The sequence below is a fragment of the Zingiber officinale genome, chromosome 8B, assembly GCF_018446385.1.
Source record: "Zingiber officinale cultivar Zhangliang chromosome 8B, Zo_v1.1, whole genome shotgun sequence".
In the NCBI taxonomy this organism is placed as follows: domain Eukaryota; kingdom Viridiplantae; phylum Streptophyta; class Magnoliopsida; order Zingiberales; family Zingiberaceae; genus Zingiber; species Zingiber officinale.
Genome location: NC_056001.1, coordinates 5,435,967 through 5,454,842, shown reverse-complemented (window position 1 = coordinate 5,454,842; position 18,876 = coordinate 5,435,967). Strand labels below are relative to the sequence as shown.

Genomic DNA, 18,876 nt, shown 5'->3' with positions numbered 1-18,876 from the left:
AATTGACATTGATTGACTCATCCCAAAAATGTAAAGAATGCCTTCATGGAATAGTTTGTTGATGTCAAATTTGTGATTGACCAATGTTTCTGATGCATAAACAAAGATAGGATCTTGGCGAAAGTCACCCAGCTTTGACGCGGGAGGTAGCTCCATTTACCAGCCGGTCAGCCAAGATACAAGGGGGTCAGTCGAATAAAAAATAAAGAGATTTCCAACCCTTTCTTATTAGAATTAAACATTTTATCAAAGAAAACAACCTTCATTTGGGCTTGGAGAATAAAAACACCCACCTCTGATTTATTTGGATAATAAAAGTAATAAAAGATGTGAGAATTCAAGAGGATGCAATATAGTTGGAAAAGAATGGAAAAGAATAATGACATCACACAGTAGCCAAATAGGGTTGGGGGCCAATTGTTGTAAGGGAATATGAAAATATTGAGAGATTTTTAAAAAGAAAGGGGGAATGGGAAAACGAACACCTCTAAGAGCTGGTCCTTAAAAAAGGTGATATAGGTTTGGCGAGGAAGATGAGGACTATCAAGGGTGTCGGGGATGATAATATGATGATCAGAAGGAAGTTTGAAAGTGAGCTGGACTTGGTCTACCTCCCCTCCGTTGAAGTCAGAAAGGGTGGAGGTGTACCATAAGGTAGGAATGTTTACATAAGCATCAATGGCCATAGCGTGAGAGAAAAGAGGTCATGAATGCTTAAAGAAAACTTACAAGTGAGGAAGAAGGTCAAAAAACTAAGTCATGGCAGCAGGCAATGAGTGTTGAAAGGATGGAATAAGTGTAGGCACAAACCTTGAGCCAGTAGAGCTTGTAAACTCTAAGAGTTTAAGACACAACCGTCCGATCTCTATGGTAAAAAGGTCAATTACTACAATAGTCAGATCGAAAGACTGAAACCACTGGTAGTCCAATCGACAGACATCCCTTCATGAACTAAAAGAGTAGACATGGTCGGGCCACGTGGTAGCACTATAGGAAAGGACATTTATAATAGATGTCACTAACGAATCATTACCACAATACGTCATCACTCATATCACATCATATCACAACATATTACCATGCATTTAACAGAAAGCATAGCAGAGTGATGCTAACAAAAGTTTGGGGCTGATCGAAAAAATTAAAGAACGAAGAGGTCTAGTCAGTCGAGACTAGACCTCCTTCAACTAGACTTGAAGGGGAGACTTGTAAAGAAGCTAAGAGTCCTTCAGTGGGCCTAGGTGGTCAATGGGCCAGTACGGGTCGGTCAAAGTCCAAGATATGTCAAAAAATCGAGTAGCTGGCTTAGCAAGACCACCTTTTCCTGATCGGTTTCTACCGATCGAACAGGCTCTATGGGCCCCACTCTTGGCTCTGCCGGACCCGCATGGGGGTCTGCTTTCGGCTCTCTCATGATCGTATTCCATTGATCGAACAGGCTCTCTATGGGCCCCACTTCCATCTCCACCGAACTCGCACGGGGGTCTACTCCTCGCTCTCTCATGATCAGTTTTCGTTGATTGAACAGGCTCTCTACGGGCCATACTCTTGGCTTTATCGGACAAGCACGAGGCTCTGCTCCTGGCTCTCTGCCAATCGGCTTCCGCCGATCGGACAGGTTCTCTATGGGCCCACTCCTGGCTCTATTGAACCCGTATAGGGCTCTGTTCCCCACTCTCTCCCGATCAGCTTTCGCCGATTGAATATACTCTCTATCGGCCCCACTCCCAGTTTTGCCAGACCCGCACGAGGCTCTACTCCTCATTCTCTCCCGAGCAGTCGATTAGATTGACTATAAAAGAACCAACACTGGTTTGTTAGATCGCTCGTAGATCTTTACTTCATCTTAGAATATCTCCACAGTCCATTTAGGTCTCATAAAAAAGTGGGCTCCCTATGTGGGGTCCATTTTCCAACTAATAGCCCAATAGGCCTCTCGGCCATGAGCCCATTTCATCATTAATACAGTGCATGGGCTATCAGAGAATCAGAAGAACTTATCTGTTATAGATACACAACGCACCCTTTTCATAGTCGTGATGTGACTGCTATATATAGTGTAAGCATGGTGATGAAACAAGTTTGACATCAAGATAATGTCTCATTAAATACGGGGATTGTGAAAGACATTATAAAAAGGGTGCTAGTATAGGTACGTGCACACATATACACTCACACCTCATACTTTCTTCTATTTTGTGCCATTGCATTGCTCCTGTTGTTTTCTGATTTGATCGTCGAAGTAGCAGCGCCAAGGACTCCGTTGGTCCGCTTACTAACAATTTCCCTCTTCCTTTTGCTAATGGTTGCAGACGATTCCTGAAGTTCTTTGGTCAAAGTCTTATTCCTAGTTCGCATTCCAGCTAGCTCACTGATAGTCCGCTCTCCATCGCTTCCCGACAAGGTCATGTAGGATCGCTCGTCGAGCTCGACACACTAAGAAATTAAACTTGCTAGTGGCAAAGGTAAAACTGTCACTTTAAGACGGTCATTTTTTTATTCGGTCATAATTAAACGATATTTTTAGATAAGGGCATGAGATAATCCAAATCAATATTTGTAGTCGAAAATCTAACTATGCTACCAAACTCATAAACTGTTTGAGTACAACTTGATTAGATGAGAGTAGTTAGGGTGAGCATTCGGTTGATTTAGTTAATTACCAAATCGAATTAACCAAAAATTGATTTAACTAATTTAATTTTAACTAACGGATCTAAATCGAAGTTTTATTAAAATTGAATAAACCGAATTTGTTTATATATATACCCACACAATATTAATAATTAAAATTTGATATAGTTTTTTTTATCATAATTCAACCTTAAAATAATAAAAATTACAAATAATATTAAATATAAAATATTAAACAAATATTATAAATTATATATGAAACATAATAAATAAAATTTATTTTCTTAATAATTTAATTAATTTGGTTAATTCAAATTCGAACAGAATTAACTGAATTAAATGATATTTTTCAAAATAAAAATTAAATTTCCAAATTGACGGAACTAAATTTCCGAAATAAATTATTTTCATCCATTTTTTAGATTTAACCAAATAGTTGCACAGCTTGGGCAAGAAATGAAACTCTCGATTCGCCCGTACTTTAATGACAAGAAAAAAAAAAGTATTCATGATTTGATCTTCAATTACGGTGTATTTATAGAATTTATTTTTCAAATAAAGTGTGTAACTATGAGATGCTCCACTCGCCACAATCACTTTATGATTTATCCAGGGAAAATTTTCATGGACCCGATCAGTCATCCCAATTTCGATGTTATCTAGTTTAACAATTCAGTCTTGTTTTAACTTAGTTTCCAGATGGCTGATGCTAATTAAAAAGGGTTTACGAATGATAAAAAATAATGAAATGCAGAAAGAGTTTTACAGTTGTGGTGGAGTTCTACTAGAAGACATGATCCAGGAATTTATTAATCAGAGCTAAGTGTTTCATGAATAGTAAACTTAATATTCAATAGACAGCTAAAGTCGGACCAAGTGTTGTGGTGAAGTTGACATTTTAAAACAATCCTAATTCAATTCATAATCAGTACTGTAAAGTTTGACCAAGTTCATCAAGCATTTTATTCCGATCTCATTCATATATAGATATTTAATTAAACTGCTATTGCAGCTGGTAAACCACATCACAAGTTTTCCACATGACAGCTAATATATATGTATATTGTGATTCTATCTCAACATAAATAAATAAACATCCATACATATGGTGCATGAAAGAAAAAACATGAATAAATTATTCGATACAAATATTTGAATTAATTAAGAATATGTCGATTTCCAATCAATTGCTCTTTTATGATTTATTACAGTTTATAGTGTTGCATTACGGTGGCAACATGTAATGCATGTTCTCCATTGAATTAGTAAACTCTCCGTTAGTTGGCATGCATTAAATTAATACATGAACAATTCTAACCCTAAAAATTGAGCACTATAAATTTCCATGTATCTTAAGTAGAAAAGTTACAGAAATCCATAGGAAGAGTAATGGCTTCTTCTCCATCATCAAATCCGATTTCTCTTTCGTTTTTCATATCCTTTGTTCTTCTCTTTGCATCAGCGTCTTCAAATGAAGAAAGAAGGGTAATTCAAAAAAAATAAATTATATTTTATTTGTAAATACTATTCTTTAATCTGTATTGAATCAATCGATGTTACCATATATGAATGACATGTTGCAGGTATATATTGTGTATATGGGAGCTCAACCCTCATCTCAGTATCCAACCTCTGAACTCCATCTTAATTTACTTAAAGAAATTCTTGTCAACTGGTAATAAATTATATATATATATATATATATAAATTTTTGAAAAATTATATTTTGTCAAATTTTGAGACTAAAACAATTGACAATGCAGTTCGCCTAGTGAGTCATTGGTGTATAGTTACCAGAAGAGTTTCAATGGATTTGCTGCCAAACTTTCTATCGAAGAGGCCGGAAAATTGAGCGGTATATTGAATAGAGGGAATAGTTTTAATTATAGATATGTTATAAATCAGTTACAAATATTGAACACAAATTATATTGCAGGAATGGTGGGAATAGTTTCAGTGTTCCGTAGTAAAACCTTGAAACTTCGCACAACGAGATCATGGGATTTCATTAACTTCTCGCAGAGTGTTAACAGGAATCCCCTATTGGAAAGTGATGTCATCATCGGAATGCTCGATACTGGAATATGGCCGGAATCCGAGTCCTTCAATGATCGGGGATTGGGACCTCCGCCGAAGAAATGGAAGGGTGCTTGCATAAATATGACATGCAACAAGTATGTACATAAAATTTGATCATTTGCATTTATAATTGTTTTGTGACTAACATAAATTTATGATTGAATTATTAAGCAAAATTATCGGCGCACGTTACTACAATGGCTTCAGCGATTACATGTCGAACGAACCGTCACCGCGCGACTTCGAAGGTCACGGGACGCACACAGCTTCCACCGCCGCCGGCCGGAGCGTCTCCCGCGCCAGCCTCTACGACCTTGCCAAGGGCACGGCGCGGGGGGCCGTGCCGTCGGCGAGGCTCGCGGTGTACAAGGTGTGTTGGTCGTTCGGGTGCACCGATCAAGACATCTTGGCGGCGTTTGATGATGCAATCTCAGACGGCGTCGATGTCATCTCCCTGTCGCTCGGCAATATCTTCCCCGTGGATTACTTCCAGGACTCGATAGCTATCGGTTCCTTCCACGCCATGGCCAATGGGATTTTGACGTCGGCCTCAGCGGGGAACGAAGGGCCAGGACATGGCACGGTCACGAATGTGGCACCTTGGATGGTGTCGGCGGCGGCGAGCAGCATCGATAGGCACATCGTTGACACGTTAGTCACCGGAGATCATGTTTCCACTTTGGTGAGTAGTTAGTCAATTTAAAGATGATGTAAGTTTGACCATATGCAAAACTGCTGTTAATTCATTGTCTTGAAAATGAATGCAGGGAGCTTCTGTAAACACGTTTGCCACGGAAAATAGATTTCACCCCTTCCTCTACTTGCCGGGAAATGCAACTACTTTATCAGGGTAGGAAGATAATTGTATCTCTCTTCATAGATGCAACCAGTTTGATGTGATATTGTTTTCAATTATCAAACTTGTCCACTCTTTGTTTTATTTCAGGGATTGCACTTTGCTAGATAAAAACGTGGTGAAAGGGAAGATTGTTCTCTGCAACTTCTTCTCTTTCGAAACTTTTAATACAGGCATTAAAGGATTGGTATATATAGATGACTCTTCACTTGATGTTTCCTTCTCATTCCCAAGACCAGCCATTGTAGTCAGCTCCGCAGATGGCCTTAACCTTTTGCGCTACATAAATCGTACTAAGTGAGTGCTTATATATACTTGAGGGATCAGTTAGCATTTTAATTTAATCTTTGTTAAAGAAAGAATTGTACTTGCATCTTTACTTGCAAGATATGATTTTAGGAGAAAAAAATGATTAGGGAGCCCAGATTAGGTTCACGATAACTATAGAACACTGCATTTTTTTTTCCTGCTATCCTTTAGCTATTTTAATTGCCACCATTAATTTATTATAGTGTAAAGAGAAATTATAGGTACTAATAATATTGACTGATAGATTAATCCATGAATATGATTTTGTCCAGAAATCCTGTGGCTAACATCCTTAAAAGTGAAGAAGTTTTTGACTCCAAGGCTCCCCTGGTTGCTTCATTCTCATCAAGAGGCCCCAACACCATCACTCCTGACATCTTGAAGGTGATTAATTCATCATTCAGTTCGATTACCTTCACGGTTTTAAGGGATTTAATTATATCGCAACATGGGAAACTTTGTAAATATTCCTAATACATGTGAATGTGTTTGTGTTTGCAGCCTGATATAAGTGCTCCAGGAATTGACATTTTGGCCGCTTGGTCACGGGTTGCATCACCGTCGGGCTTCCCCAACGACACGAGGTTGGTAGAGTTCAACATAATCTCAGGCACTTCCATGGCTTGCCCGCACGTTACCGGCGCCGCCGCCTACGTCAAGTCCTTCCACCCAAACTGGTCGCCGGCAGCCATCATGTCTGCGCTCATGACGACAGGTCTCCTGCTTAAACATTATATACCTTTGTTCTTACACCCTGTTTTTTTTTTTAAACAGAGTTTTTCATTTTGACCATGTTTTATACAGCTAAACCGATGTATCCTTCGGCCGGCCAAGACCAATTATCTTACGGAGCAGGCCAACTGAACCCGGTGAAGGCCGTAGACCCAGGTCTCGTCTACGACGCCGGTGCCAGTGACTACGTGCAAATGCTCTGCAATTCGGGCTACAACGAAACCATGATCAGGATCGTCACCGACGACGCCGGTTGCTGCTCTTCCATAACCAATAGAACTCCGAGGGATCTCAATTACCCTTCCATGGCCTTACATGTTCAATCCGGCAAACCCTTCACCGCGAACTTCTTGAGAACAGTGACCAACGTCGGCGGCCCCCAAAGCTGCATGTATAAGGCGGAGGTCTGGGCTGATCACAGACTTAATGTAGTGGTGAATCCGAGTGAGTTGGAGTTTTCGAAGTTGAATGAGAAGGGGCAGTTCAGTGTGTCGGTTTCCGGCGGGCCATTGCCAAGGAACTCGACGGCGCCGGCGACAGTCATTTGGTCGGACGGGAAGCATGAGGTGAGGAGTGTGATGGTTGTCTACACAGATTTCTCATCTTGATTTATCTATGTAAACAAAAAATATTATATAACATTTCGAATTTATGATTTTTTTATATTTTATTACAATTCTATTTCATCAACGCAAACTATACAGGTATTCTGAAAATTAAATAGCCCTTTTATAAATATAAAACTCCAGAGCCGAACCTGCAAGAATAGAGAGGGCGAAGAAGGGGGGCGATGACATCTCAGATTTCCTTTCTTGTTTGAATAATCCTTCGAATAAGGGAATATTTTTAATCAGAGCTAAGGGTTTCATGACTATAAATTTTAATATTCAATAAATTCCAGCATCGATGCTGAAGTTGACTTTTTAAAATAATCCTCATCCAATTCATAATCACTGTAAGGTTTATGCAAGTTCATCAAGCATTTTATTCCATCTTATCCATATATAGATATTTAAACTGATATTACAGCTTATCAACGTCACAAGTTTTCCACATGACAATTAATATATGATATGTATATTGTACTTCATTTTATCTCAACATAAATAAATAAACATCTATACAACACATGGTCCATGAAAGAAAAAGAAAAACAAGAATAAATTATTCGATACAAATATTTGAATTAATTTAGAATATGTTGATTTCCATCAATGGCTCTTGTATAATTTATTACAATTTGATCATGTCAACTATAAAGTTGTAACGTTACGTTTCATTTTACGATCTAATTAATTAAAATAGCGTTGCATTGCCGTTGGCCACATGTTCTCCATTGAATTAGTAAACTCTTCGTTAGTTGTCATCCATTAGATTAATACATCAACAATTCTAACCCATAAAATTTGAGCACTATAAATTTCCATGTATCTAAGTAGAAAATTTACAGAAATCCATAGGAAGATTAATGGCTTCTTCTCCACCATCTTATCTGATTTCTCTAGCATTTTTCATATCCTTTCTTCTTCTCTTTGCATCGTCTTCAAATGAAGAAAGATGGGTAATTCAAAATTAAGAAAATAAGTTTCAAGATTTTTTGTAAATACTATTCTTTAATCTGTATTGAATGATCAATGTGGTCATATATGAATGGCATGTTGCAGGTTTATATTGTGTACATGGGAGCTCAACACTCATCACAGTACTCAACCCCTGAACTACATCTTAATTTGCTTAAAGAAATTCTGGTGAACTGGTAATAACTTGATATATATATACATTTTGTCAAATTTTGAGACTAAAACAATTGATAATGCAGCTCGCCTAGTGAGTCTTTGGTGTATAGCTATCAGAGGAGTTTCAACGGATTTGCTGCCAAACTTTCTATAGACGAGGCAGAAAAATTGAGCGGTATAATTTTCATTAGAGGGAATAGTTTGAATTATAGATATATTATAAATTAATTATAATTCAACACGAATTAATTATACTGTAGAAATGGAGGGAATAGTTTCAGTGTTTCCTAGTAAAACCCTGAAGCTTCGCACGACGAGATCATGGGATTTCCTCAAGTTCCCGCAGAGTGTTAACAGGAATCTCCAAGTGGAAAGTGATATCATTGTCGGAATGTTCGATTCTGGAATATGGCCGGAGTCCAAGTCCTTCAATGATGGAGGATTAGGACCTCCGCCGAAGAAATGGAAGGGTGCTTGTGTAAATATGACATGCAACAAGTATGTGCATATCATTCGATCATTTACGGTTATAATTAGGTAACCCGATTTAAAGTTATGACTAATATAAATTTATAATTGAATAATTAATTAAGCAAAATCATCGGAGCACGCTACTATAATAGCTTCGGCAATTACACATCAAATGAACCATCGCCGCGCGACTTTGAAGGTCACGGGACCCACACAACTTCCACCGCCGCCGGTCAGAGCGTTTCCCATGCCAGCCTCTACGGCATCGCCGAGGGCACCGCCCGAGGGGCCGTGCCGTCGGCGAGGCTCGCAGTATACAAGGTGTGCTGGTCGTTCGGATGCACCGATCAAGACATCTTGGCGGCTTTTGATGACGCGATCTCGGACGGCGTCGATATCATCTCCCTATCACTCAGCTATGATGCCGGGGATTACTTCCAGGATTCGATGGCTATCGGTTCCTTCCACGCCATGGCGAAAGGGATTTTGACGTCGGCCTCCGCAGGGAACGACGGGCCATATCATTACACAGTCAGCAACGTAGCACCGTGGATGGTGTCGGTGGCGGCGAGCAGCATCGATAGGCACATCATTGACACTTTGGTCACTGGAGATCATGTTTCCACTGTGGTGAGTAGCTAGTCAATTTAAAGATGATGTAATTTTGACCATTTCCAAAACTGCTTTTCATTGTCTTGTTCATGGATAACACATAAATAGATCATGCACTCCATTCCTTTATGCTCATATTTCTTTCATACTTTTTTTTTTGTTTGTTATATACGCATTAAACATAGGTGTTTTAAATACATAAACTCATATTATTATTTATTGAAAAACAATGCAGGGAGCTTCTGTAAACACGTTTGCCACGGAAAATAGATTTCACCCCTTCACATACATGCAGGCAACTGAAATTACTGAACCAGGGTACCAAGATATATAATTCTATCTTCTCTTGTTTTCAATTATCAAATTAACTTGTTCACCCTTTGTTGTATTTCAGGGATTGCACTTTTTTTCTAGATCTTGAATACGGCGTGAACGGGAAGATTGTTCTTTGCAACTCCTTCTCTTTCGAAACAACTTTTAATAGAGGCATTGAAGGATTGGTATATATAGATGACTCTTCACTTGACGTTTCCTTCTCATTTCCAAAGCCAATCATGGTAGTCAGCTCCGCGGATGGCCTCAACCTTTTGCGCTACATAAACCGCACTAAGTGAGTGCTTATATATATATATACTTGATGGAACAAGTAGCATTTCAATTTAATCTTTGTCGAAGAAAGAATTTCACTTGCATCTTTACTTGCTAGATATGATATAAGTTTCTATAGTTCATCGAAGCATGTCCTAGCTATAGGTGTTCATCAAAACCGCATTGTGCATTTTTTTTCTGCTATATATTATTTAGCTATTTTAATCGTCACCAATTTTAATAGTGTAAAGAGAAATTATATATAGCTACTATTAATCTTGACTGATTAATTACCCATGAATATGAATTTTGCCAGAAATCCTGTGGCTAACCTCCATAAAAGTGAAGGAGTTTTTGACTCAAAGGCTCCCCTGGTTGCTTCATTTTCGTCACGAGGCCCCAACCCCTTCACTCCTGACATCTTGAAGGTGATTAATTCATCATTCAGTTCAATTATCTTCACATTTTAAGGGATTTAATTGTATTGCAACATGGGAAATTTTGAAAACCTACTACATGTGAAATGTTTTTGCAGCCTGATATAAGTGCTCCAGGAATTGACATTTTGGCCGCTTGGTCAAAGGTTGTGTCAGTATCCGGCTTCCCCAACGACACGAGGTTCGTAAAGTTCAACATAATCTCGGGCACTTCCGTGGCATGCCCACACGTAACCGGCGCCGCCGCCTACGTCAAGTCCTTCCACCCAAATTGGTCGCCGGCAGCCATCATGTCTGCCCTTATGACAACAGGTCTTCAGCCTAAACAATATCATATGCTTTTGTTCTTCAACCCTGTTTTTTTAAGCAAAATTTATCATTTTGTCCATGTTTTATACAGCTAAACCGATGTATCCCTCGGCTGGCCAAGACCAATTATCTTACGGAGCCGGTCAACTGAACCCGGCGAAGGCTGTCGACCCAGGTCTCGTGTACGACGCCGGTGCCAATGACTACGCGCAAATGCTCTGCAATTCGGGTTACACCAAAACCATGATCAGGATTGTCACTGGCGACGCCGGTTCCTGCTCTGCCAGGACCAATGGAACAGCGAGGGATCTCAATTACCCTTCCATGGCCTTGTATGTTCAGTACGGCAAAGCCTTCACTGCGAAGTTCTCGAGAACAGTGACCAACGTCGGCGGCGGCGACGGCAAGTACATGGCGAAGGTCTCGGCTGATCACAGACTTAATGTGGTGGTGAATCCTAGTGTGTTGAAGTTTTCGAAGTTGAATGAAAAGAGGCGGTTCACTGTGTCATTTTCCGGCAGGCCATTGCCAAGGAACTCGAAGGCGCCGGCGACACTCATTTGGTCTGACGGGAAGCATAAGGTGAGGAGCGTGATGGTTGTCTTCACAGATTTATTTTGATTGTGATTTATGTTAAATTCTGAAAATAAAATAAAATAAAAAATAATAATAAATAGTCAAATTAAATTATCAAACACAGAGAAGATCCTGAATTTCCCTTCTTCCCCACTAATGGCTAGTGATCATCTATCCTTTATCTCTTCCGTATTGACCTAGGGACAAATTGACAGAAGTGCTAGGAGCAAGCGAATCATTTTTTTTACCCACATGAATTTCCCTTCTTCCCTATTTCTCTTGCTCCTTTTCTTCTTCTTCTAGAAACATCAAACCCAGCTGCTCCCTCCCTCTCCTTCTCTACTGAAGAGCATTATTTTGCTATAGATAATTATCGGTTCCATTGATTCACGCATGAATACCAAAAATGACTATCGAATCCATTGATTCGCACACGAATACTATAATCAATAGTTATTTGTTGCGTCAATTTGGTATCAGAGCTAAGTCGGTCTTGTGGAGTCATGTTGTCGAGAAGACAACACCGCATTGACGACATCAACAACATGTACGAATGCAATATGAAGCAACATGTTCGAGCTATTGGCAAACAGATGGAATGAATAGAAGCTTTTGGTGAACAAATGGAATTGGTTGTGGAAAGGATGACAGCTTGAAAACTGCAATAGAAAAAATTCGGGTTGACGACATCATTGGCCAACTCAGATATGGAAATACAAAACGAAGAGGAGGAAACTTATGAAGAAGAGGCCCCCATAGGTGATGTAGAACGATAGACGAGGACGATCGCAGGTGTTGGGAGGCATGGATTAGAATTGAAATCCCTAAATTTCATGGCAGTTTACAACTTGAGTTCTTGGATTGGCTGGACTCTATGTTTGATCGAGATTGCGCTAGAGGGGGGGGGGGGGGGGGGGGGGGAATAACGCTCGTGGCTTTCACGCGTTTCAGATTCAGAAAACTCAACAAGTAATGCAGCGGAAATTAAAATAAGCACAACACAGAAGAACCCAAGTATTTACTTGGTTCGGAGCCTTGAGCGACTCCTACTTTAAGGCCCGCGATCGTTGATCGCTTTCGATGGGCAATAACTATAATATCGTAAAGAATACAAATGTGTATTACAATAAGTGCAATAAAAATTATACCGACAACACGAAATAGAAATCTCGAAGCTCCGGGTCATCGAGAACTCGTAACAACACTTCTGGATCGTCTTGTTAGCAGCACACAGGAGACAGAACACTCTTGAATTGATCATCTCAGCTGCTGGTAGAGATTTCCTTTTATTGGATGTTGAGGGCGCCTCCATGGACTCACTGAGGCGCCTCAAATGTGAAACCTTATCCCGGATCCTGCGCTGCGATAAGCCTCCGCTGGCTGCTCGTTATCCACCTTGATGCGCCTCCATCAACTGTCCAAGGCGCCTCAAAGCTGTGGTCCAGGGCGCCTCCAAGTCCCATGGAGGCGCCTTCAGCTCCTCTGCGCAGCCAGCTCACCTTTGCACCCGAGGCGCAGCCAAGCTCCATGGAGGGCGCCTCGAGTACTGTTCATCCGAGGCAAACCTTATTCTTTTGACCCTGCAAGACATATTAATCCCAAAAATAACCACATATCCTGCAAGACAAATGTTAGCACGATATAAATACAATAAATGAAGTTTCTGACAGTCTCCGGACTGTCCGGTTCTGACTTCGGATTTCCAACCGGAAACCCTAGGTCGAACCGACGCCTACTGTTCTCTCTTCCGGGGAACGCGTCCTCACCTACTCTTCTCAGGAGAGCATACCTATTGCCAGTCCAGTCCTCCAGATCGACTGGACTTTCCGCCTAAGGTTACCACCCCTAGGATTTTTCGCCACCTAGGGTTACCTCCCCCTAGGACCTAAGGTTACCACCCCTTAGGGTTTTCCTCCACCTAGGGTTACCACCCCCGAGGACCTAAGGTTACCACCCCTTAGGATTTTTCACCTGCCTAACCGCAGTTAGGTCTTTCTTGAAATCTCATTTAAACTTGTTAGATAACAATTAACCTTATCTTTGAATCCCTTTTGCCATTATCAAAACTAAGGTTCGATCGTCGGATGCTTCCCGCACCAACACTCTATGGAGGAAATCATAGATTTCAAACAGGTGCTTGAAGACAAATATGTGGCCTTGGTTGCAATCAGATTATGCAAAAGAGCGACGACGTGGTTGCAATAATTAAAATTGACCCTAAATAGATTGGATAAGGCTAAAATTACCAACCGGGAGAAGATGAAGAAAATCATGTGGGAGACTTTTTGTTATATAATTTCCAGTGATTGATGTATCAAAGGTTGTATAAAGAAGTTGTCAATATATTTGACTATGTTTTTGTATCTGTGGCACACCAGAGGGTGTTGATTGTGAAAAAATATGCACAGTGAAACATAGAATTCCCCCTACGAGCACTGCTAGTGGGGGTTCGAGGATAGGGACGGTTGGAAGTGGTAGCATTATGGGAGTTAATATATAAAAAAAGTGGGCAATTAAATAGAGGTAGTGACAGAGTTGATGGCTTAAAGTGTTTCAATTGTGGAAAGCTTGGACACAATCAATCAAATTATAAGAAGGCATCGGGAAAGAAAGCATTATTTATTGACAATGAAGATTGTGAAGAGGAAGAAGAAGAGATCATGGGAGACCCAGTATTTAACGAAGAAGCCGTAAACAAATACTAGTGGAGGGAGATGTCGAGATGACATTGTTGGTACAACGCTTCTGTTTGACGGTGAAGGTAGTAGCGGATGATGATTTGTAGGACCGTGATCGTTCGATAGAGGGGGGGGGGGGTGAATATCGATTCGAAAAAGTCGAGTAAAACTACGCAGCGGAAAAGTAAATGAACACCGTTGTTTTTACTTCGTTCGGAGCCTGTGACGACTCCTACTCGAAGGCTCGTGGTCCTTGACCACTTTCGTTGGGCAATCACTAGCAATTCGAATATACTTACAAAATGAATACAGGAAATGCAAGTGAAACAAAGTAATATCGACAAAAGAAATTAACTAAAAACCGGAGGAGCACTTTGTCGAAGCTTTGTTGTCGTCGCAGGCACGTAGAGCAGCAGGACCAGCAGTAGAAGAGTTCTCAGATTGATTGTTGATACTGAAGCTCCTGCCTGGGCTTCTTTTATATGTTGCTCCGGGCGCCTGGATTCCTTCCGGGCGCTTGGAATGTGACGTAGCTACTCAAACCGAGATGCTCCACGTGGCGACGCGCGAGTTTGGATGAAGTTTGCCTCCCGAGCGCCCGGATCCCTTCCGGGCGCCCGGACCTCCGGGCGCCTGGATTCCTTCCGGGCGCCCGGACCCTGTTTTCCCGCAGAATCCGTCCTGCAAGACAAACGTTAGTCCGGAGGCAAATTTACCCTGCAACACAGATTGTTAGCAAAAGCAAAGTGAGTATGAATTAGCAAAAAAGAGTATGACTTAGATTCCGTCTTTCCGAGACCGGAATCTAGTCACGATCTCGACTTAGATATCCGAAATGGATCTAATCCGGATCGACGCCTAATATTCCCTTCCCGGGAACGCGTCCTCGCAGTCACTCCCCTCCAGTGACTTACCTCACTTACCTGCCAGACGTTCGGTCAGCCCGTCGACCCGCTTGGACTTCTCGCCAGCTATCCGGTCAGCCCGTTGACCTAGCTGGACTTCGTGCCAGACATCCGGTCAGCCCGTCGACCTGTCTGGACTTCTCCTGCACACTTGATTAAAGTGTCAGACAACAACAAAACTAACTTAACCTATTTGTCATTCATCAAAACCTAGGTTAGACCGTTAGTGCTACCCGCACCAACAATCTCCCCCTTTTTGATGGAATGACAACCTGGTTAAGTTAGTGAAAGAACGCAAAAAAACAGGTACATCGGTTTTAAAGTTAGTTTTAGTGTTTTCAATTTGGTTTATCTAACTTAACCGCCTAACCCTCCACCTTTGGCATTCATAAAAAAAAATAAGGGTAAACATAGTGTAGAGTTACTGTAAAACAGCTAATCTTGAAAAATATCTGAGTTTGGTTCAAAATTCAAAGAAAAAAATATAATTTTTAAATCCAAGTAAAAAAAATCAAGTTGACTTGGGGGAGACAAGTTGAATTTTGAAAAGTATAAATTTAAAGTTAATCAAGTTTTAACTTTTCAAGCGTGTAAAATTTTTAAATCAGGTTTTTCAACTTTTCAAAAGGTAAATTTTCTTTTCAGGTTTAAGTAACATTTACTTTTCAAAAGGTAAATTTTCAACTTCAAATTTTCAAAACAAAGCAAAAATTAATTAAGATTAAATTTGCTAAAATAAATTTTTAAGGCTAATTTGATAAAAGCTAAATTTGGAAAGTTTAATTTTCAATAGTCAACTTTTTAAATCAGGTTTGAAAATTAGGTGGAATTAAACTTCCAAGTTTTTTCAAACACTTAGTTAAATTTAACTTTTTGTAAACTAATGTTCAAACATAAATTAGTTTTAAAAAGCATTTTTCAAACACACAAAATTTTAATTAATTTCTCCCCCTGAACTTGATACTTAAATTTAACCAGCTGTCTAACCAATTAGGTACTAACTAACTATCAGAAGATAGTAGCTTTCACTTGGTTAGTCAGATTAAGTTGATTATAAACAGTCAGTGTTTGACTTGACTGATGATCTTAATCTGATTACTGTCTGATTTGTATTTAACGTCCAGACTTATGCTGATGCACTGAAATAAGCATCTTAAGTCTAGACAGTTGGCCTACGCATCTCACCCCTTTTCTATGTTTGTCAAACACAAGCAAGGTAAACCTAAGGCGTTGGTGAGATGCTCAAAAACTAGGCCTATGGGTACATGCTTTCTAAGGATTCAAAACTAGTCTAAGGCCAAAACTGTTTTTGAAAATCTAAAAATAGAAAGTTTTGAAAACACACAATTTTAACTTATAATTTGAAATAATTATTTTGAAAACAATTTTGAAAAAAAATCCTAGTCTATTGAGCACATCCCTAATTTTCGACGTAAGTTGCTGAACTCACTTTCAGGGAGTGGTTTTGTGAAAATGTCAGCTAAATTTGATTTGGACTCAATGTATTTGAGTTTAATATCACCTTTAGTAACATGATCCCTGATAAAGTGGTGCCTAATTTCAATATGTTTGGTTCTTGAATGATGCACAGGGTTCTTGGTTAAGTTAATTGAACTTATATTGTCAATTAATACTTTTACATTTGTGATGTTTAAGTTGAAATCTTTTAGAGTATGCATCATCCATAATAATTGTGCAACACATTCACCTATAGCTATGTATTCTGACTCAGTTGTGGATAGAGCAACACAATGTTGCTTTCTACTAAACCAGCTAACAAGTGATGAACCTAATAATTGGCATCCACCACTTGTGCTTTTGCGATCTAATTTACATCCAGCATAATCTGAGTCAGAATACCCTATTAGTTCAAAATTATTGGTCCTAGGATACCAAATTCCTACATTTGTTGTTCCTTTAAGATATCTAAAAATTCTTTTAACTTGTGTCAAATGGGATTCCTTAGCACAAGTTTGGTATCTAGCACACATACTAACTGCAAATAAAATATCAGGTCGGCTTGCAGTTAAGTACAGTAGGCTACCTATTGCACTCCTATAATATTTTAAGTAAACTGATTTTCCATTTGGGTCATTATCTAAGATTGTGTTTACTGCCATAGGTGTTTTTATTTCTTTTGTATTTTCCATCCCAAATTTTTTAAGTAATTCTTTAGTGTATTTGTGTTGATAAATATAGTTTCCTTCATTTGTTTGTTTGATTTGTAATCCTAAGAAATAAGTTAATTTTCCTACTAGACTCATTTCAAATTCGTTTTCCATTAGATTAATAAATTCCTCTAAAAAGTCTGAATTTGTTGAACCAAATATTATATCATCTACATATATTTGTGCAATAAATATGTCTATATTTAATGATTTAACAAACAAGGTTGGGTCAATTTGACCTTGGTTGAATCCTTTAGATGTTAAGTAAGATGTTAGCCTTTCATACAATGCCCTGGGTGCTTGTTTAAGTCCATATAATTCTTTCTTTAACTTAAATACATAATCAGGGTGTTCTAGACTTTCAAACCCAGGAGGTTGACCTACATACACTTCTTCTTTAATTAGTCCATTAAGAAAGGCAGACTTGACATCCATTTGGTATAGTTTGAATCCCTTATGGGCTGCATAACTTAGTAACATTCTAATAGATTCTAATCTGGCTATCGGGGCATAGGTCTCATCATAGTCAAGCCCTTCAACCTGACTAAACCCTTTGGCAACTAGCCTAGCCTTATTTCTAGTAATTTCCCCAGTTTCACTTAATTTGTTTCTGAATACCCATTTTGTTTCTATTATTTTCTTATTCTTAGGAGGTGGTACTAGGTCCCAAACTTCATTACGCTCAAATTGGGCTAGTTCTTCTTGCATAGCTATAATCCAGTCTGGGTCTAGTAGGGATTCATCCACTGTTTTGGGTTCTAGTTTTGAGATTAAGGAGATTTGACTCAAGTTTCTAAAAGATGATCTGGTTTGAACTCTTAGGTCTGGGTCACCAATTATTTGATCTGTTGGATGGTTGGGATTCACTCTTATAGTTCTAGGGGGTTCATTTTCTTGATGTTGTTCCTCATCTTCATGACTTAGAGTTTGGTTGGTTTCTGGAACAAATTCAGGTGGTTGTGTAAGTTCTAAGTTTTATTTAGTTTCTTCAAATTTTACATTAGTAGTTTCTTCAATTTTTAAGGTAACCTTATTGTAAATTCTATAGCTTCTACTATTTAGGGAATATCCTACAAAAATTCCATTTTCAATTTTAGAGGAGAATTTTCCTAAGTGTTCTCTTGTATTTAAGATGAAAACTGGGCACCCAAACACTTTAAAATATTTTATATTGGGTTGCTTATTATAAAATATTTCGAAGAAGGTTTTGTTATGGGTTTTATTTATTGTTGTTCTGTTCTGTACATAGCAGGTTGTACTAACAACTTCTGCCCAAAAGTATTTAGGTAGGTTATACTCATTTAACATTGTTCTAGAGGCTTCAAGTAAGGTTCTATTTTTTTCTTTCTACAATCCCATTCTGTTGGGGGGTTTTAGGGCATGAAAATTCATGATGGTAACCATTTTCAAGACAAAAATTGTTAAAGTTGTGATTTTTAAATTCTCCCCCGTTGTCACTCCTGATTCTTTTAATTTTAATATCTTTTTCGTTTTCAATTTGTTTGCAGAAATTTATAAAAATTTCAAAAGTTTCATCTTTATGTTTTAAGAATTTTACCCAAGTAAACCTAGAATAATCATCTATAATTACTAAACAATATAAGTTTCCATTTATAGATTTGACTCCATGGGAGTCAAAGAGGTCCAAATGTAGAAGTTCTAATATTGAGTTAGTTTGTGGTTGATTTGTTTGTTTGTGAGTGGATTTAGTTTGTTTACCTTGTTGACAAGCATTACATATGGTTGAGTCTAAGTTAGGTAATTTTGGTAAGCCTCTCACAAGTCC

At 39.0% G+C, this 18,876-nt stretch overlaps 1 protein-coding gene across 1 annotated transcript; it reads left to right on the top strand.

Moving 5' to 3' along the window:
• The first annotated feature begins 1,387 nt into the window (after positions 1–1,387).
• Positions 1,388–11,384, top strand: LOC122015764 (subtilisin-like protease SBT4.3). The gene is made up of 11 exons (XM_042572790.1): positions 1,388–1,618; positions 4,218–4,309; positions 4,398–4,489; positions 4,571–4,808; positions 4,885–5,395; positions 5,481–5,563; positions 5,660–5,866; positions 6,151–6,262; positions 6,380–6,593; positions 8,430–8,441; positions 10,855–11,384. Exons 1-11 carry the CDS (start codon positions 1,388–1,390, stop codon positions 11,382–11,384), a joined length of 2,322 nt encoding a protein of 773 aa, XP_042428724.1.
• The last annotated feature ends 7,492 nt before the right edge of the window (positions 11,385–18,876 follow it).